Raw genomic sequence first — 21,444 nt, 5'->3', positions numbered from 1 at the left:
ACCCCGGGATTTGTCCAATGCACAGCTTGCAGGACAGTACATGGAACTCCTGGTTTGAATCCTGGTCTGCTACTTACCAGCTGTGTGAACTCAGGGAAGCTTTTTATTTTCTATAAGGCACATATTCTTCAACTGTAGAAAGGGGATGATAATGGTATTTACCCCTTAGGATTGCTGTGAGGATTAAATGAGGTAGTTAAGAAAATGGTAATAATTGTTAGGTATTATTGATAAAAATAACAAATAAGCTTACCATTTATATCTCAGCCACAGAGAGCACAATCTGTAATGTTGATAAAATGGAACATTTGCATAGGGCAAGAGAGCTTTTCAAAGGCTCTAACATGATATAATTTTATGAATCTTGACTTCCAGAGAGTTTTCAAGGTGCCAGGCTTTTATATTACCAGGTCTTCTCTCAGTTCTGCTGCAGTCCTGGTGTTGCTACATAGCCAGTGCTGTCTGGTGTACTTTGGCTCTGGCTACACAGCCCCTTTTCCTCTGTTCTCCCATCCCAATGACTGCCCACCATGGAGAATTTACATGAATCTTGAACGGAGTTAGAACCTAAGGAAAGTATGATCCTGGGATCTAGTAGCTACAAGCATCAGGACCAAGTACACTGGGAAAGGTGGCTTCTAGATTTTTTAATTTCTTCCCCTTGAATGCCAGGTCTGGGACCATGAAGGAAAATTACAGAGAGAGCAAAATAGCAATGCAGCAGGAAGATTATAGGAATGTGAGTGCCCAAGGGTGAGTGTGTATAGAGGTAGAGTGGATATGGTATAAAAAACAGGGAAGAAGAGAGAAAATGGGTGGAGGAAAGCGGTGATGAGAACCAACAGTTACTGGAGACCATGTTCCCATCTGCCCTTTGCCAACTTGCCTCAAGGTCTGGGACCTGGTCAGAAATGGCATCTGAGGTTATTAACCACACTCACCTTCGGACCAAGTTAACATCGTAAATAACAAGGGTAGCAATCTCTTATTACCTTGGGATAGTGGGAGCACATCTAAGGCCCAAGTATGAAATGAAAGAGAGGAAAAGAGAAGTAGAAAAAAATTAGAGAAAAGGAGAGAGAAAAGGGAAGGCTAAATAAAAAGTTCAGCTTTTGGAGAACCAGTAACAGGCATAGTTGCCACTGCTACACAGAAAGTATTGTGCAGAGAAGGCAATGAAAGAGGGGAATCCCACTGCACAGTTCGAACCTTTAGTTCTGTCCCTACTCAGGCTCAGCTTTGAGATTTTTGGAGAGGCTAGAGTAATTCCTAGACTGCCCAGGAGGGTAGCTGGGATCCTCTTTCTTCTGCTGGCATGATTCTCTCCTATCTCTGACTGCCATGAGATGTGCCTACTAGACCTCCAACTACATAGAGTGTAATTGATTAAGGGTCCAGCTCCTGACTGAAATCCATCATCACATTTGCTCCCAGGCCATGCTTCCCACAGGCTGCTCCTAGCCAATGACAAAGTGCAGCAGGGATACTAACAGTCCCATTTCTCAGAGGCACGGGAGTGTTCTGATGGCTACTTTGGCTCAGGGACTCCCAAAAAGCCTAACTGAAGTTTTCTTAAACTCCAGCAGTGTAGGATACTTCTACCCAACCTACCTTCTCTCTCTCCTTCACCTAGCATCAGACTTGCTTCATTAGCTGATGCTCACCCAGCCTTGTCTGGCTCCCTCTTCGTTTTCTTTCACGAGTGGTCCCCCTAATATAATCTTCGCCTTTTTTTTTTGACACAGAGTCTCACTCTGTCACCCAGGCTGGAGTGCGGTGGTGCAATCTCAGCTCACTGCAACCTCCGCCTCCCAAGTTCAAGCGATTCTCGTGCTTCAGCCTCCCTAGTAGCTGGGATTACAGGTGCATGCCACCACACCCCGCCAATCTTTGCATATTTAATCCCAAATTGGTACCTGCTTTTCAGACTAATATAATATCCAAGAACTAGCAGAAACATAATACCCCAGCTCTCACTACTCATTATGTACAATGCAAGGCCTAAATCAGTGCTTGCTCAATTATACTAAGAGACCCTTACCATGCTCTGAGTGTGATGTAAACACTTCAGTGACCTGGCTAGTCACTCCCATGCTCAAATAAACCTAGTTTTCTGGCTTTGTCAGTGGGCACTCTCAGACCGTCTCTGTGGGGAGGTGGGATATCCATTTTTCCAGGTAAAAAGCTTGATTTTACTCCTCAAATTCCACTAGAAAGAAGTCAACTGTGGCATTAACATGTATGATCTCTACATTATAGGAGGTCTAACCTAAGCAAGACATAGAGTGCCTGCCCTCTAGGACTTTTTGGAGGCCTTGACATTGAATTGCCCCATCAAAGAAAGGAAGCCTATTTGAAATGACACATGCAGAGTGTTGTTTGTCCAGCCAATCCTGCAGATTCTAAAATTTATCATTAGATCTATCAGAAAGCTGAATACTTGTACAGCTCACCTTGGATCAAAAAGAAAGAAATGAGTTTAGTCTAAGGCTATATCCTCAGTTTTGTTTTGTTTTTCTGAGAAGCATTACTTTAATGAGCTTATAATTACTATATAAATCAGAGGATGTGAACACAATAAACATATATGGGGAAATTGTCATAGAAATATTTGCATAGAAAACATGCAAACTATAGTATTTTCTCCTGTTTAAAGAAAATTTCCAACAATATAAACATCTAAACAAGAAGACATTTTATTTTCTTGAGAGATCAAGATTTTCTACTTTTTAAAATTGTGGTAAAATATGCATAACCTGAAATTTACCATTTGAACTACTTTATTTTTTATTTTATTTTATTTTATTTTTTTTTTATTTTTTTGAGATAGGGTCTCACTCTGTTGTCCAGGCTGGAGGGCAGTAGCATGATCCTGGCTCACTGAAGCCTTTATTTTATTTTATTTTATTTTATTTATTTTATTTTATTTTATCTTATTTTTTGAGATAAGATCTCACTCTGTTGTCTAGGCTGGAGGGCAGTAGCATGATCCTGGCTCACCGAAGCCTTCTGGATTCAAGCCATCCTCCTACCTCAGCCTCCTGAGTAGCTGGAACCATAGGCATGCGCCGCCATGCCAGGCTAATTTAAATCTTTTTTTGTAGGTACAGGGTGGGGGTGTCTCCCTATGTTGCCCAGGTTGGTATCTAACTCCTGGGCTCAAGTGATCCTTCTGCCTCAGACTCCCAAAGTGCTGGGATTACAGGTGTCAGCCATTGCTCTTGGCCCATTTTAACCATTTTAAACTCTGCACTTCTTTACAAGGATTAAATATAATATAAATATGTGTTAATTAGCATAATACCTTAAGTGCATAAGGTACCTAAGTGCTTGATAAATGTACAGGTATGCAGATGTGTGTGGGTGGGGCTAAAGTACAGAGGAGATACCAAACCACTTAGACAATAGTGTCAAATTGACTTCTCTAAACAGAGGCCAAGGTGGGATTAGATACACAGGAAATTTATTGGAGAAAATGCCTGTGAAGGATAAAGTGGTAGGGAGCTGAAGTAGGAATTGTTTTCGGACCACAATATCAGGTTGACACATGTGAAAGGAGAGAGAGAAGGAAAGAAGACTGGGTAGGAAGAGTCTCAAATACTGCAGTTCTGAGCAAGTTTTGGCCAGCCTGATGGGAGTCCCTGAGCCAGAGATGCCCATTAAAGGAATCCCCATCAGGCAGGAATGGCCTGATTTGAGTATCTCCATTGTACCACCAGTTATTGGTGGGAGAGGCTGGAGGCTATTGGTCAGCTACACTCTCCACAACAGGTTCTTCTAACAGGACACCTGAAAAGCACATCTTCATGCCCCTGCCCCATGATAGCCTATCAAAAAACCATCACTTATTTACTGCATTTGCTGTGAGGATAAGAAACATTTCCATCATATATCTGTACAGTCTATAAAAAGTCTTATTTGAGTAAGTCTTCCTGAGTGTCTCAACAAACTTGGTCCCTATAAAAACTTCTTCCCCAAATACAGGCAAAATTTCATAAGGACTTGGCACTCTGCATCGCCATCTGAGGCAATCTTACCAAATGTTTTTCTAATTGTCCTCAGGAACCTGTTCCATTTTTCTAGTTCCAGTTGCTGTGGAATTTGCCTTTCTACCTAGTTCCTGCTGGATGTAAAGCTGTGTATGCTTTACTGGTTCCCAGTTCTGACTTTTCCCCAGAATACTGCCACTGCTTCTGTGTTTGTCTCATGTCCCCAAAGCCTCAGGCCAGCCCTGCCCTTTTCTTGATCCCAACTCTGATTCCGAGGAACCAAATCCACATCAGAGTCCCAAGGCCACATTGGTCTGGGGAAAACAAATATTTTCTCCTCATGGATAAAAAGAACAATGCGATTGATTTTACGTATTTCCTTTTTCCTTTGGCTGCAACTTTAACAGGTTACAACTTTTTTTTTGTTTTATTTAAAAAATTCCCAAGATTGCTATATAGACCTATGTAGAGTAATCAAAGCCTGCCATGGGTTTTTGGAAAATTTAACAAAGTGGTTCAAAGTTTATCAGGTAGAATGAAAAAGGAGCAAGAGTCAAAACATTCCTGAAAAAGAAAAGCTACAGAGGGGTAAAGCTAGAGGACATTATGCTAAGTGAAATAAGCCAGTCACAGCAGAATAAATACTGCATGATTCCACTTATATTAGGTATCTAAAATAGTCAGACTCATAAGAAGCATAGAGTAGAATGATAGTTTTGTTTGGGGGCAGGGAGAAATGGGGAGTTGCTGTTCAATATGTATAAAGATGAATAAGTTCTAGAGATCTGCTGTGTAATATCGAGCCTATAGTTAACAATACTGTATTCTATGTACCCTTAGGAACTTGTTAAGGGGTAGATCTCATGTTAAGTGTTCTTGACACTAAAGATAAAAAAATGAAAAATAAATAAAAGCATTCAATGGCTTAAAATTTATATAACATGTGTGTTATAAATGAATTCAAATTTTGACTCTCATTTTCTTTGATGATGGAAAATACTCAATCTTGCCTCTCATATTTTAGCTCAGTAAGTTTGGTTTAAAATGTAGTTCCTTGTAAGTAAATATCTGGTCCACCCTAAGATCTGAGAATACCCACCTTCTTGACAGGTATATATGTGTGTGTGATCCAAGTTACCCTGGGGACATAGCAGATGTCCTGGCATGGGGCAGCAGCCTCTTGTTCTCATGCCAGCCTATGTCTACGTGAGGGTATAACTGGTTCTCATCTGCCCTGGTCTTGGGGTTCCTTCTGAACCCCAACCCAAACTTCCTTTTGTCCTCTGGTTCTCTCATCACTTTTTTTTAACCTCCACTGGGAGCTCAGGAATTTTCAGTGCCTTCTGGAACTACCCAGGATTGTGAGACTCTGCCAAGCCCCTCTTAGGCCCATCTGCCTACACGCCTCCTTCAGTGGGACTCTTCTACCACCCAGGCAGTGTGTTTCTCAGAATCTTGGCTGAACTCACTTAACTCTAGGCTTCCCTATGAGTTCTGCAGTCTCCTTGGCTGGGATTCCCTCAAAGCTCTCTGGGTGTTTCTATCATACTCTCTCCATCTGGGCTTTATTTAACTCCAGGTGGGTGGCATGTATATAATGGAGCAGGTAAGGGAACGGTTCTAAAGTGAAAAGCCTATGCTTTATTTGGTTCCCTCCAAAATATCCTCTAACTGCTGTTCAAGCTCTCTCATTTCCTTTCTTCGGGGGGTGGGGGGTGGTGGCAAGGGCAGAAAAATCTCCATTATATGTTGTCATGCACTCCTTTCAACTCCAGTTTTATATAAATTATGCTTAGTCCTCCAAATCTGGCATTTTCTATTTAAATCTAGTGTGGAATGGTAAGAAAATTGTTTTCTCTTTTAACAAATACTAAGTTTTGCAAATAAAAATGTTTTCAGCCTATTGTTTCAATCTGTTTAATAATTTATTTAGGAATTCAGTTGCCATTTTTTGTCTTAAGAGATAGCCATCTTTCCCTTCAAGACCAAATATATGAAATAATATCATTTATTTAAGTGTAATGTAGTGATAAAATGAATAGAAACTATAATTTAATATCAAAGCATTGCCCAATACAACACAGACAAATTTATGGTTTAGTTATATCAAATATTAAAACCTTATGATCAGATACTCTATGACCAATTCTTCCTCATAGTTTACGATTACTTTCCCTTTGGTCTATACATTTTCTCTAGGACTAATCTTTTTTACTTTTACTTAGATATTATTCGATAGAGTTCTACCTTTGGCAATAGCTGGCTAGGTTATTTTGGAGTAATCCTGGCATTGATAAGAATCACATAAAATGGACAAAATATGAAATAAACATCTGTTCAAAGACATCAGAAAGCCACTGAGAGAGTGAGAATTTACAGGGCCAATAATCCAAAAGAAGAAGGAAGTTTACATAGGGGAGCTGGGCATTTGGTCTCCATTTCTTACAAGGCAATTGCTAATTCTGAAAGTGAAAGTTATCTAAGTGCACGAGAATTTAAGCAGAACTTTTGGCAAGATTCTTGAGCTAGGAAAAGCCCACAAAGGAGGAGTGACCCTGGAAAAAACCTCAGCCTTTTGTTTGGGACTTTTAAAGGTTATGCTCTAAGAGTAACAGTAAACCAGAAACAGACCAGCCCTTATAGCAGTGGTTCTCAATCATGAATAAACATGAGAATTACCTACAAAGATTAAAAAATTTATCAATGCCCCATAGTTCAAAAAATCTCTACAAAATTATGCTGAGTGAAAAGAACCAAAAAAAAAAAAAAAAAAGGATACATATTACATGACTCCTTTTGTCTAACACTCATGGAACAATTACAGGAATGGAGAACAGATCGGTGGCTGCTAGGGGTTAGAAAAGAAAGAGAGAGGATGAGTACAGCTATAAAGGATAACACAGGGAGTGATGGTATAGTTGATTATCTCATTTGTGGTGGTTTTTAGGGAGGCTACAGATGTGAAAAAATTGCATAGAACTACACATACACACACACGTACACAAGTCCATGTATAACTGCTAAAATCTGAATAGGCTCTATGGATTGTGCCAATGTTAGTTTTTTGGTTTTGACATTGTACTATAGTTGTGTGAAATGTTTGCATTCAGTCGGGTAAGCTTTAGGGAAGGGCTACGTGAGCTTTTCAGTGCATTTTTTGCAACCTCCTGTAAATCCATAATTATTTCAAAAAAAGTTTTTAAAAACTACTCCCCCCCCCCCAAAAATCAATGCCTCACTCCAGATCAGTTGATTCAGATCTCTGAAGTAGAGTCCAGGCACATGCATATTTTTGAAGCTTCCTGCGTAGTTCTAATGTGCATCCAGTATTGAGAATCACTGACTTACAGGGACTGAAGCCACTTTTAATAATTTCAGTACTTAGATAGATTAAGGTTATCACTAGGCCCATTCCCTCCAGAGCAAAAGTAAATCCTCTATGAAAGAAGATAACATCATTCAGGATCACAAATTATCTCTATGGCTTTTCATACTCAGTATACATCAAGACAAGACTTCATCCAAAACTAAGAATAAAAACAGATAATAGAGACAGATCCACAGAAGATCCAGATACTGAAGTTATCAGCCAAAGATTTAAAAATAACCATAGTTAAAATAGCTATACAAACAGAAGAGCCACAAAGAAAAAAATTCAAAGCAGAGGAAAGTGCAAAGAAAACCATGCTTATGCACATGATGATAAAAGTACTAAAAATCAAAGACAAAAAAGTCTTAAAAGCAGCCACAGAATAAAAACTATAAAGGAACAGCCATAAGATTAAACTTATAGCTGAATTCCTAACAGAAATATGAAAGTCAGAATAAATGCAGTGATATCTTCAAAATGCTAAAAGAAAATTACTATCGACCTAGAATTCTATGCCCGATGAAGATATCCCTTAAAAATGAAGTAAATAAGAGCATTTTCAGACTACTATAAATTGACAGAATTTGTCACTAAAGGAAATATGAAAGAGTGTTCTCTAGCAGAAGGAAAACAATCCCAGATGAAACTTGGGAAAAGCAATGGATAGGGTAAATACATGGGTAAATCTACATGAATATTGCCTGCATATATTTTATTAAATATATTTTTGGTAGATGCTTCAAAATATTTATGTAACAACACTTCAAAAAAGTATTCTCATATAAGATATATCATCTTCATAATCTTTCTATGACAGGAAAGTCTGTGTATCATTTAGGAATGTGGGTTGCAAGTATGTGAAAACTAAATAAAGCTTGAAAATAGGGGTTCACTTTTCTAATATAACAAGAAATTAATGCAAATGCCAAATCTATGGTATTTGCAGTTGCTGAATGTAATCAAGGACTCAGCCTTTTTCTTTCTGCTCCATCGTTCTTAGTTTGTTGGCTTTCAGTATTATGGTCAACAGATGGCTGTGCATCCAGGCATCACAGTCTCATCCTAGGCAGGAAGAAAAGGGTAGAGCAAAAGGCTACATCAGCTAATTTGTTCTCCATTTAGGGGGGAAAGAATATTTTCCCCAAACCACATATCAAACTGCTGCTCACAACCTCTTGGTCAGACTGTTTCACAGGGCACCTCCAGTTGCAAAAGAGGTTGGAGGATTGATTAAGAATTGATAAATTTATCTTTCCAGCCTCAAATGTACAGGAAGGCAAAAGGGAATGGGGCAGGGAATTAATTTGAAGTAAGCCAGCCTACAGTACCTGCATGGGGGATAAGGTCAACTAGCTCGCTAAACATTGACTCTACCCTCCTTTTAGTGCACCTTTTTGTACTGCAGAGGCTAGGGAGCTAAAAATTACTTTTCCCAACTAGGTTCCTGTGTGATTTAGCTTTTGCTAATCAGATGCACTTGTGCAAGAGTTGGGACCTGGAAGTGATAGGATGAAAGCGATTCTGCTATTTCTTTTGATTCTTTCTTCTGGCAGGCACAGTCAGGCAGAGAAGCACTGGCTTTTTCTGTGCCAGAATTTCAGTGGCAAGTCGCTAGCTTCATGGGTAGGGATGTGCCTGATGTAGAGCATGCACATCTAAGAGAGTCAGCATAGTTCTAGAGCTAGCAGTAGAGGCGGTGGTGGCAGGAGCTACCTGATCCCTGGTACATGTTTCTGAAGTCAACAGTTCCAATGATGGTGGCAGAAATGACACCTCTGGTGGCTACTTCTGCAGGGTCATTCTGGGAGTTATTTTTGAAGACCTAGCCTGCAGCTTGCCCATATCTAAAATGTTGTAAATTTCTAATCCCGTGCATTAAATATCTTTGCTTAAAATAGCTAGTTTATGTTTCTGCAGTTGACTCTGGCTTATATAATCTGCCTCAATTCATCTCTTTAGGTTCCCAATACCCCTACTCAATCTTTTAATCAAATATATACTTGGTTTAGAGGGAGTCATTCCTTCCCTCAGGTTAAACTCAATTCTTGCAGTCAGCTTGAGTGATTTTTATTCCTGTCAAGTTGCTATGTGGGCTCCCCATGGAGTCATGGAATTAATCTGCCTTCTACATTCTTGGTGTACAGTGTGTGGAGAAGTAGAATGACTACACTATGAACATGACCCACGGAGCTGTCAGTGGTTATGGCACATGCAGAATCCTGTTGGGCAGGAGTGGTGAGTACTCTTATGCTGACAGTGGAGTCACTTCTTTGGTTGAGCCATCTGTCTGTCAGTCCTGGTTCTGCCCTATGGGGGAATCTTCTCGTTATCTCCCATAGCCACATCTTATTAATATTTGGTCAGTGGAGAGCATTCCATTCCTATATAGATTTTATAAACCATCTCCTTTTTAGGTGGATTTAGGAGCCTGAGGGCTGAGCAGTTAGTCACTGGCTGACAGCAAGCTAGGCCAGCATTTCTTTGCAGCTTCCACGACCTCGTTAGTAGGTTTCTAGTTAGTCGGATTCTTGTCGATTCCAGATATGAGTAACCATAGTTACTCATAGCTTAGGGACATAGTCTCTGTCCCTAAGCTTCATGGTCACTGCATGGAGTACTTTGAATCAATAGCCCTCTATGGAAAGATATCACCTTTAATAAATTTTTTCCCTAGGGACTGGCCTCTTTTTCTTCTCACTGGTAGAGAGCTTTTAAGGGAAAATGCTTGAGAAAGGCCTAAAGCCCCCACTACAAGGTTCTAAACTGTAACATTTGCAGGCAATTTAGAGTGTAGGCAGCAGGCAGAGACCACTTCTCTCAGCAAAACTATGTTTTCATTCATCTTTTCTACACTGGTACTTCTAGGCCAAGTTCATCCCTTGCTAGGGTCTGAATATCCCCATCAAAACTCATAGTGAGACAGGGTGGAGAAAGATGGTCAAATAGAAGCCTTCACTGATCATCTCCCCCAGAGGAACACCAAATTGAACAACAATCTATACAAAAAAGCATCTTCGTAAGAACCAAAAATTAGGTGAGCAATCACAGTACCTGGTTTTAATTTTAAATAGCTGAAAATTAACTTTACATAGCTGAAAGAGACACTGAAGAGGGTAGGAAAGATAGTCTTGAATAGCTGATACCACTCCCTCCCCCATTCAGCAGAGGCTGCACAGCATGGAGAATCTGTGTGCTTAGGGGAGAGACAGCAGGGCAATTGTGGGACCCTGCACTGAACTCAGTGCTGCCCTGTCACAGTGGAAAGCAAAACCAGGCTGAGGTCAGCCAACACTCATCCACAGAGGGAGCATTTGGACCAGTCCTGGCCAGAAGGGAATCACTCATCCCCTTGGTCAGAATTTGAGTTTCCACAAGCCTTGTCACGCCAGGCTGAAGACTCTGGGGTCCTAAATAAACAAGAAAGGCTATCTAGGTCACAAGGACTGCAATTCCTAGTGCTGTTCTGGGCTTGGAGCCCGTGGGACTTGGGGGACATGTGACCCAGTGAGACACCAGCTGGGGTGGCTAAAAAAGTGCTTGTGCCACCTCTCCCCAACCCCAGGCAGCAAAGCTCACAGCAACAAAAGCAACTCCTTCTTCTTTCTACTTGAGAAGAGGAGAGGAAACAGTAAAAAGGACTTTGTCTTGAATCTTGGATATCAGCTCAGCCACAGTATAGCACACTGGGCAGAGTTGTGAGGCACCCATTCCAGGCCCTAGCTCCTGGACAACATATCTAGACACACACTGGGCCAGAAGGGAACCTGCTGCCTTGAAAGGAAGGACCCAGTCCTGGCAGGATTCATCACCTGCTGACCAAAGAAACCTTTGGCTCTGAAACCAGCAGTGATACCCTGGTAGTACAGCACGGGCCTTGGGTGAGACTGAGATGTGCTGGCTTCAGGTGAGACCCAGCACATTCCCAGCTATATTAGCTATGGTGAGAGACTCCTTCTGCTTGAGAAAAGCAGAAGGAAAACTGAGGGGGACTTTGTCTTGCACTTTAGCTACCAGCTCAGCCATAGAGATGTACAGCACCAAGAGGGCTCTTAGAGTCCCCAGTTCCAGGACTTGTCTCTTGGATGGCATTTCTGGATCTGCTGTGGACCAGAGGGGAGCCCACTGCTCTGAAGGGTGAGTCACAAGCCTGGCAGCATTCACCATAAGCTGACTGAAGAATCCTTGAGCCTTAAGGAAATATTGGTGGTAGTCTGGTTGTACTCCCCATGGGCCTATGGTCGTGGTGGTCATGGAATGGGGCTCCTCTTCCTTTGGAAAGCGGTAGGAAGAGTGGGAAGGACTGCATCTTGTGGTTTGAGTACCAGCTCAGCTGCAAACAATGGAAAACCAACAGACTTCTAAGGTTTTTGTCTCTAGTCCCTGACACCTTTATGGTACCTATGGATTTCCCTGGGGCAACTCACCACCTTGAAGGGAAGGACACAGACCTGGCTGGTTTTGCCATCTGCTGATTGTAGAGCCCCAAGGCCTTGAGTGAATACAGGTGGTAGTGAGGCAGTGGCTACAGAGGGCCTTGGACAAGATTCAATACTATGCTGGCTTCTAGTCTGACCAAGCACAGTCTCAGCAGTGGTGGCCACAGTGGTGCTTGTATCACTGCACCATCAGCTCCAGGTGGCTTACCACCGAGAGAGACCCTCCCTTTGTTTGAGAGAAAGTAAGGGTAGAGAACAAGAGTCCCTGCCTGGTAATCCAGAGAATTCTTCCAGATCTTACCCAAGACCACAAAGCTGATATTTCCACAAATCTGCATGAACCACAGTGTTATTGGGTTTGGGGTGCCCCCAATGCAGATACGACGTAGATCACAACATTCAAGTCCTTTTGAGTACATGGAAAGCCTTCCCAAGAAGGACAGGTACAAACAAGCCCAGACTGTGAGGATGAAACAAATACCTAACTCTTCAAACATACACTGACAGACATCCACAAGCATCAAGATCATCCAGGAAAACATGACCTCATCAAATGAACTAAATAAGGTACCAGGGACCAATCACGGAGAAACAGGGATATGTGACTCTTCAGACAGAGAATTCAAAATAGCTATTTTGGGGAAACTCAAAGAAATTCAAGATCACATAGAGAAGGAATTCAGAATTCTATCCGGTAAATTTAACAAAGAGATTGAAATAAAAAGAATCAAATTTTAGAGCTAAAAAATGCAATAGGCATACTGAAGAATGCATCAGAATCTTTTAATAGCAGAATTGATCAGAAAGAAGAAAGAATTACTGAGCTTGAAGATGGGTTATTTGAAAATACACAATCAGAGGAGACAAAAGAAAAAAGAATAAAAAAAATGAAGCATGCCTACAGGATCTAGTAAATAGTCTCAAAAGGGAAAATCTAAGAGTTATTGGCCTTAAAGAGGAGGCAGAGAAAGAGATACGGGTAGAAAGTTTATTCAAAGGGATTAATAACAGAGAACCTTCTAAACCTAGAGAAAGATACAAATATCCAAGTACAAGAAGCTTATAGAACACCAAGCAGATTTAAGAACCTTAAGGCACACAAAGATCAAAGATAAAGAAGGGATCCCAAAAGCAGCAAGAGAAAAGAAACAAAAAACATACAGAATATTATAACACTGTAATTGTGTTGGGTAAATTATTCATATTATGAGTAGAAAGACTAAAAGATGAACCAATCAAAAACAATAACAACTTTTTAAGACACAGACACTGCACTAAGATATAAATAGAAACAACAAAAGTTAAAAAGCAGAGAAATGAAGTTACAGTTTTTATTAGTTTTCCCTTTTCTTGTTTTTTTCTTATGCAATCAGTGTTAAATTGTCATTAGTTTAAAATAATGGGTTATAAGATAGTATTTGCAAGCCTCATGGTAACCTCAAAAAAAATACAACTGATACTCAAGAAATAAAAAGCAAGATAGTAAATAATAACACCACAGAAAATCACCTTCACTAAAAGGAAGACAGGAAGGAGGGAAAAAAGGATGAGAAGACCACAAAACAACCAGAAAACAAATAACAAAATGGCAGAAGCAAGTCCTTACTTATCAGTAGTAACATTGAATGTAAATGGACTATACTCTTCAATAAAAAGACATAGGGTGGCTGAATGGATAAAAAGGCAAAACCCACTAATCTATTACCCACAAGAAACACATTTCATCTATGAAGATGCACATAGACTGAAAATAAAGGGATAGAAAAAGATATTTCATGCCGATGGAAACCAAAAGAGAGCAGGAATAGTTATATCAGACAAAATGTCATATTTAAAATATCATATTATGATATTTATCATATTATATTCATCATAATATGATATTTATATCAGACAAAATAGATTTCAAGATAAAAGCTATAAAAAGAGACAAAGGGCCAGGTGCAGTGGCTCACACCTGTAATCCCAACACTTTGGGAGTCTGTGGTGGGTGGATCACGAGGTCAAGAGATGGAGATTATCCTGGCCAAAATGGTGAAAACCCGTCTCTACTAAAAATACAAAAATTAGCTGGGCATGGTGGCATGTGCCTGTAGTCCCAGCTACTCGGGATGCTAAGGCAGGAAAATCGCTTGACCCCGGGAGGCGGAGGTTGCAGTGAGCCAAGATCGTGCCACTCAATTCCAGCCTGGGCGACAGAGTGAGACTCCATCTCAAAGAAAAAAGAACAGACAAAGAAGGTCATTATATAATGATAAAGGGGTTAATTCAGCAAGAGGATATAACAATTGTAAATATATATGCACCCAACACTGCAGCACCCAGATATATAAAGCAAATATTACTAGAGTTAAAGAGAGAGATTAACCCTAATACAATGATAGCTGGAGACTTCAACACACCACTTTCAGCATTGGACAGATCTTCCAGACAGAAAATTAACAAAGAAATATTGAATTTAATCTACACTATAGACCAAATAAACCTATTAGATACTACAGAACATTTCATCCAACAGCTGCAGAATACATATTCTTCTCCCCAGCAAGTGGATCATTTTCAAGGATAGGCCATATGTTAGGTCACAAAACAAGTCTTAAAACATTCAAAAAATTGAAATAGTAACAAGTGCCCTTTTTGCTGTAGGCCCAAGTGGTTGCTGCTGAAATGGGCAAGTTCATGAAACCTGGGAAGGTGGTGCTTGTCCTGGCTGGATGCTACTCTGGACACAAAGCCATCATCGTGAAGAACATTGATGATGGTACCTCAGATCACCCCTATAGCCATTCTCTGGTGGCTGGAATTGACCACTACACCTGCAAAGTGATAGCTGCCATGGGCAAGAAGAAGATCGCCAAGAGGTCAAAGATCAAGTCTTTTGTGAAAGTTTATAACTACAATCACCTAATGCCCATGAGGTACTCTGTGGATATCCCCTTGGACAAAACTGTCATCAGTAAGGATGTCTTCAGAGATCCTGCTCTTAAATGCAAGGCCCGACAAGAGGCCAAGGTCAAGTTTGAAGAGAGATACAAGACAGGCAAGAACAAGTGGTTCTTCCAGAAGCTGCGGTTTTAGATACTTTGTTTTGATCATTAAAAATAAAAAAAAAAGAAAAAGAAATAGTAACAAGCATTTTCTCTGATCACAATGGAATAAAACTAAAAATCAATAATAATAGGAATTTTGGAAACTATACAATCACATGGAAATTAAACAATGTGCTCCTGAATAACCAGTGAGTCAATGAAAAAACTAAGAAGGAAATTTTTAAAATGTCTTAAAACAAGTGAAAATGGAAATGCAAAATACCAAAACCAATGGGGTACAGAAAAAGCAGTACTAGGAGGGAAGTTTATAGCTATAAGTGATTACACCAAAAACAAAGAAAAACTTCAAATAACAATGCATCATAAAGAACTAGAAAAGAAAGAGCAAACCAAACTCAAAATTGTAGAAGAAATAATACAGATCAAGGCCATAGAAATAAATGAAATGAACAAAACAATACACATGATTAATGGAAGTAAAAGCTGTTTTTTACAAAACATAAACAAAATTGGCAAACCCTTAGGCAGACTAAGAAAAAAAGAGAGAAGACCCAAATAAATAAAATCAGAGATGAAAAAGGAGACATTAGAAATGATAGAGCAGAAATTCAAAGGATTATTAGTGGCTACTATGAGCAACTTTTGTCAATAGATTAGGAAATATAAGAGAAATGGACAAATTCCTAGACATGTACAACCTACCAAGATTGAACGATGAAGAAATCCAAACCTGGGCTGGGCGCGGTGGCTCACGCTTGTAATCCCAGCACTTTGGGAGGCCGAGGTGGGCGGATCACGAGGTCAGGAGATCGAGACCATGGTGAAACCTCATCTCTACTAAAAATACAAAAAATTAGCCGGGCGTGGTGGTGGGTGCCTGTAGTCCCAGCTACTCAGAGAGGCTAAGGCAGGAGAATGGTGTGAACCCGGGAGGCGGAGCTTGCAGTGAGCTAAGATTGTGCCACTGCACTCCAGCCTGGGTGACAGAGTGAGACTCTGTCTCAAAAAAAAAAAAAAGAAATCCAAACCTGAACAGACCAATAACAAGTAACAAGATTGAAGTTGTAGTAAAAAAGTCTCCCAGCAAAGAAAAGCCCAGGACCCAATGGCTTCACGGGTGAATTCTACGAAACATTTAAAGAAGAACTAATACCAATCCTGTTCAAACTGTTCCATAAAATAGAGGTGGAGGGAATACTTCCAAATGCATTCTATGAGGCCAGTATAATCCTGATACCAAAACCAGAAAAGACACGTCAGAAAAGGAAAACTACAGGCCAATATCTCTGATGAATATTGATGCAAAAATCTTCAAGAAAATACTAGCAAGCCAAATTCAACAACACATTAAAAAGATCATTCATCATGACCAAGTGAGATTTATCCCAGGGATGCAAGAATGGTTAGATTTGTGCAAATAAATAAATGTGATACATATTACATCAAGAGAATGAAGGACAAAAAACATATTATCATTGAAATTGATGCTGAAAAAGCATTTGATGTAATTCAACATAACTTCATGATAAAAACCCTCCAAAAACTGGGTACAGAAGAAACATACGTCAACACAATAAAAGCCATATGTGACAGAACCATAGCTAGTATCATACTGAATGGGGTATAAAACTGAAAATCTTTTCTGTAAGATCTGGAACAGTACAAGGATGCCCACTTTCATCACTGTTATTGAACATATTACTGGAAGTCCTCACTAGAGCAATCAGACAAGAGAAAGAAAGGGCATCCAAAATGGAAAGGAAGAAGTCAAGTTATCCTTGTTTGCAGATATGATCTTATATTTGGAAAAACTTAAAAACCCCACCAGAAAACTATTAGAACTGATAAACGAATTCAGTAAAGTTGCATACAAAATCAATACACAAAATCAGTGGCATTTTCAATATGTCAATAGCAAATAATCTGAAAAAGAAATCAAGAGAGTAATCCTATTTATAACAGCTACAAATAAAATACCTACAAATTTACTTAACCAAAAAAGGGAAAGATCTCTGCAAAGAACACTATAAAACACTGATTCCAGATGTTGAAGAGAACATTAAAAAATGGAAAGATATCTCATGTTCATGGGTTGCAAGAATCAATATTGTTAAAATGTCCTACTACCCAAAGCATTCTGCAGATTTGATGCAATCCATCAAAATACCAACGACATCCTTCAGAGAAATAGAAAAAAAATCCTAAAATTAAGTGGAACCACAAAAGACCCAGAATAGCCAAATCTATCCTGAGCAAAAAGAAAACTGAAGGAATCACATTATACTACAGTACTATAGTAACCAAAACAGAACGGTACTGGCATAAAAACAAACACATAGACTAAAGGCACAGCATACAGAACCCAGAAATAAATTCATACATCTTCAGTAAACTCATTTTTGACAAAGTTGCCAAGAACATACAGTCTCTTGAGAAAAGGACAGTCTTTTCAATGAATAGTGCTGATAAAACTGTATATCCATATTCAGAAGAATGAAACTAGACCCCTATCTCTTGCCATATACAAAATCCAAATCAAAATGGATTAAAGACTTAAATCAGGAGTGTCCAATCTTTTGGCTTTCCTGGGCCACATCAGAAGAAGAATTGTCTTGGACCACACATAAAATACACTAACACTAATGATAGCTGATGAGCTAAAAAAAAAATCGCAAAAATATTCATAATTTTTAAACAAAGTTTACAAATTTCTGTTGGGCCACATTGAAAGCCATCTTGGGCTGCATGCAGCCCAAGGGCCATGGGTTGGACAAGCTTGACTTAAATATAAGACCTCAAATTACAAAACTACTAAAAGAAAACATTGAGGAAACTCTTCAAGACATTGGAGTGGGCAAAGATTTCTTGAATAATATCCCACAAGCACAGGCAACCAAAGCAAAAATGGACAAATGGGATCACATCAAGTTAAAAAGCTTTCTGCCCAGCAATGGAAACAATCAACAAAGTGAAGAGACAACTACCAGAATGGGAGAAAATATTTGCAAGCTGCCCATCTGACAAGGGATTAATAACCAGAATATGTAAGGAGTTCAAACAACTCAATAGGAAAAAATCTAATAATCCCATCAAAGAAAATGGGCAAAAGATGTGCATAGACATTTCTCAAAAGAAGACATACAAACAACAAACAGGCATATGAAAAGGTGTTCAATATCATTCATCATCAGCAAAATGCAAATCAAAACTACAGTGAGATATCATCTCACCCCAGTTAAAATGGTTTATATCCAAAAGACAGGCAATAAGAAATGCTGATGAGAATGTGGAGAAAAAAGAACCCCCATGCATTGTTGGTGAGAATGTAAATTAGTACAATCACTATGGAGAACAAATTGGAGGTTCCTCAAAACACAAAAAATAAAGCTACTCTATGATCCAGCAATCCCACTACTCGGTATATACCTAAATGAAAGGAAATCATGATATTGAAGATGTATCTGTACTCCCATGTTTATTGCAGCACTGTTCACAATAGCCGAGATTTTGGAAGCATCCCAAGTGTCCATGAACAGATGAATGGATAAAGAAAATGTTGTACTTACATACAATGGAGTACTATTCAGCTATAAAAAGGATGAGATCCTGCCATTTGCAACAACATGGATGGAACTGGAGGTCATTATAGCTAAGTGAAATAAGCCAGGCAAAGAAACACAAACATCACATGTTCTTATTTATTTGTGGGAGCTAAAAGTTAAAACGATTGGCCTGGTGGGAGCTAAAAGTTAAATCCCAGCACTTTGGGAGGCCGAGGCGGGCAGATCACGAGGTCAGGAGATCAAGACCAGCCTGGCTAACACGGTGAAACCCCGTCTCTACTAAAAATACAAAAAAATTAGCCGGGCGTGGTGGCGGGCGCCTGAAGTCCCAGCTACTCAGGAGGCTGAGGCAGGAGAATGGCATGAACCCAGGAGGCGGAGCTCGCAGTGAGCCGAGATCGCTCCACTGCAGTCCAACCTGAGCGACAGAGCGAGACTCCGTTTAAAAAAAAAAAAAAAAGTTAAAACGATTGAACTCATGGAGACAGAGAGTAGAAGGACAGTTACCAGAGGCTGGGAAGGGTTATTGCGGGGTTGGGGAGAGGGGAATGATTAATGGGTGCAAAAATTAGTTAGAAAGAATGAGTAAGAACTTGTATTTGCTAGCACTACAGGGTGACTATAGTAAAGAAATCAATTTAATTGTACATTTAAAAATAACTAAAAGAGTGTAATTGGATTGTTTGTAACACAAAGGATAAATGCTTGAGGTGATGGATACCCCCATTACCGTGATAGGATTATTATGCATTGCATGCCTGTATCAAAATATCTCACATACCCCATAAATATATATACCTACTATGTACTCACAAAAATTAAAAATTAAAAAAAAATTCATGTTGAAATTTGATTGCCAATATAATGATTTTGGGAGGTGGGGCCTTTAAAAGGTGATTAGGTCATGAGGGTTCTGTCCTCATGAATGGATTAATGCCATTATTGTGGGAGTGGATTAGCTATCTCAGGAGTTAGGCCCTCCTTTTTCTGTCTCATGTGCTCTTGCCCTCTCTCTCTCTTGCCGTCTTTGACTACATGATGCCTTCTGCCATGGGATGAAGGCCATGTTCTTGAACTTCCCAGCCTCCAGAACTGTAAGCCAAATACACTTCTGTTCTTTATAAATTATCCAGTCTGTGGTATTCTGTTTTAACAACAGAAAATGTGCTAAGACATCCCTCTTGCAGGACTTTGTGTAAAGTGGCAAAGCATTATTACTAGGGTCTGTGTTGGGATGGGGAGGGGGAATATAATTTTAATGGATCAATTTGTTTTTAAAAAAATGATCCAGGGTATTGTCAGCAACTAGTCTATTCTTCTCTGTAAATTTTTCTTCAAAGAGCAGAAGAATTCACAAATTTAGATAATCTGGTCAAACCCTCTAACTTCAGAAAAGAAACTAGGCATCAAAACTAGAATCTTTGATGCTGTTTTCTCCACCGAAAAGCTTTTCAGTGGAGTAAAGGGGGCCTCGAAATATTCTGAGATTTGTAGGAGGGTGAAGTAAATACCTAAGGTAATTGTGATGGATAGTTCTTGAATTATCTGCTTTCAACTACCTTCTATCAGGCTGTGGTGAACCCAAGTAACTGAAACTCCTGATGCAAGCAATACAGATGTATTCAGGAGGGATACTTCTAAGGGGTTGAGGGGAAAAATGCCTGTTGGGGGTTAACCTTATTCAGTGGAGAAAACAGCATCATTGATTCTGATGCCTAGTTTCTTACTTTTAAAGTAGGCCTGATCCAACATCTTCTCATCATCCTCTCTTACTTCTTCAGATATAAGACTTCTGAAATAGAAATAAATTTTATTCTTATTTATACAGAGTGAATACTTCAGCTGCTCAGTATCATATGAAATAAAGACCTCCAGAAACTTCCAGGGCCTATTCAATCTTCCTTGCCAAGGGGTCAACTTGACGTTATTAGCACAGTGTACTGCACAGAAGCAATAATAAAAGCCATAAAACATCTTTTCAAAGTGACTAGCACAGACTTCAAAGAGGAGCTAAGACAGATGTGAGCAATATCCTATAATGTATGTACTTATCACCTTTGCATTCAGATGGTGGTGGATACCCCTGAATGAGTGTTTAAAGATGTCAAGAATGAGGGCATAAGGAGAAACCAGACAGCTCCAGCTAAGTGGACCCATGCAAAAAGGACAGTCATGAGGTGAGCCATCTGTCTCTTCCAGTCTGTTCTACCCTGTTCAAAGCACTTCTAACAGGTTATTTTAATTAACCTGTAAAACAATTTCCCGTGAAGTAGATTGGAGAGAAATTATTGTAAAACCTTATTTAAAACTGTTAAATTCAGCTGGAAAGGCTAATTATCGTTATCATACTTTTATAAATGAGGAAACTGAGACACAATGAAGTTAAGTGATTTATGTAGAGCTAGATATCTAATCCCTATTTAATTCCTGATTCTGTGCTTTTTTCACACCATCCCAGTAACTCCCACTTAGGAACATCCTAGCCTTCTGTAGTTCAGCAGTAACATCAAAAACTTCAAGCAGGCCAGGAGCTGTGACCCATGCCTGTAATCCCAGCAATTTGGGAGGCTGAAATGGGCAGATTGCTTGAGCCCAAGAGTTTGAGACTAGCCTGGGCAACATGGCAAAATCTCCTCTCTACAAAAAATACAAAAACTAGGCAGGTGTGGTGGGGGCATGCTTATAGGAGGCTGAGGTGGGAGGATCACTTGAGCCCAGGAGGCAGAGCCTGCAGTGAACCATGGTCGTGCCACTTCACTCCAGCCTGGGTGACAGAGTGAGACCCTGTCTCGAGAAAACAAAACAAAACAAAACAAACAAACAAAAACCCACAAAAAACTTCAAGCAGATTGCTCTGAGGTAATAATTATGAATATGTGTAAAGTTTACCTGTAATGATTCCATTGTGTAGTTGTTAAAAGCAAAAGATTGGAATTAATATAAATATCTACCAAAGGTGGCACATTAAATTACATAGGGGAATGCCATGGTAATAGGAAAAAAAACACATAATTCAAGAAAAGTTGGGTAGGGAAA

General features: G+C 39.6%; 1 protein-coding gene across 1 annotated transcript; it reads left to right on the top strand.

Annotated features, from left to right (window-relative positions):
- The first annotated feature begins 14,452 nt into the window (after positions 1 to 14,452).
- Positions 14,453 to 14,902, top strand: LOC129463091 (large ribosomal subunit protein eL27-like). The gene has a single exon (XM_055243603.2). It carries the CDS (start codon positions 14,463 to 14,465, stop codon positions 14,871 to 14,873), a length of 411 nt encoding a protein of 136 aa, XP_055099578.1. The 5' UTR covers positions 14,453 to 14,462; the 3' UTR covers positions 14,874 to 14,902.
- Positions 14,903 to 21,444: the final 6,542 nt, after the last annotated feature.

Source organism: Symphalangus syndactylus, chromosome 14 (assembly GCF_028878055.3).
Source record: "Symphalangus syndactylus isolate Jambi chromosome 14, NHGRI_mSymSyn1-v2.1_pri, whole genome shotgun sequence".
Lineage (NCBI taxonomy): Eukaryota > Metazoa > Chordata > Mammalia > Primates > Hylobatidae > Symphalangus > Symphalangus syndactylus.
This window is presented reverse-complemented; position numbering and strand designations above follow the sequence as displayed.

Excerpts from the sequence above, each read along its gene's own strand:
- LOC129463091 (XM_055243603.2), top strand. The coding sequence starts at position 14,463 with ATGGGCAAGTTCATGAAACCTGGGAAGGTGGTGCTTGTCCTGGCTGGA.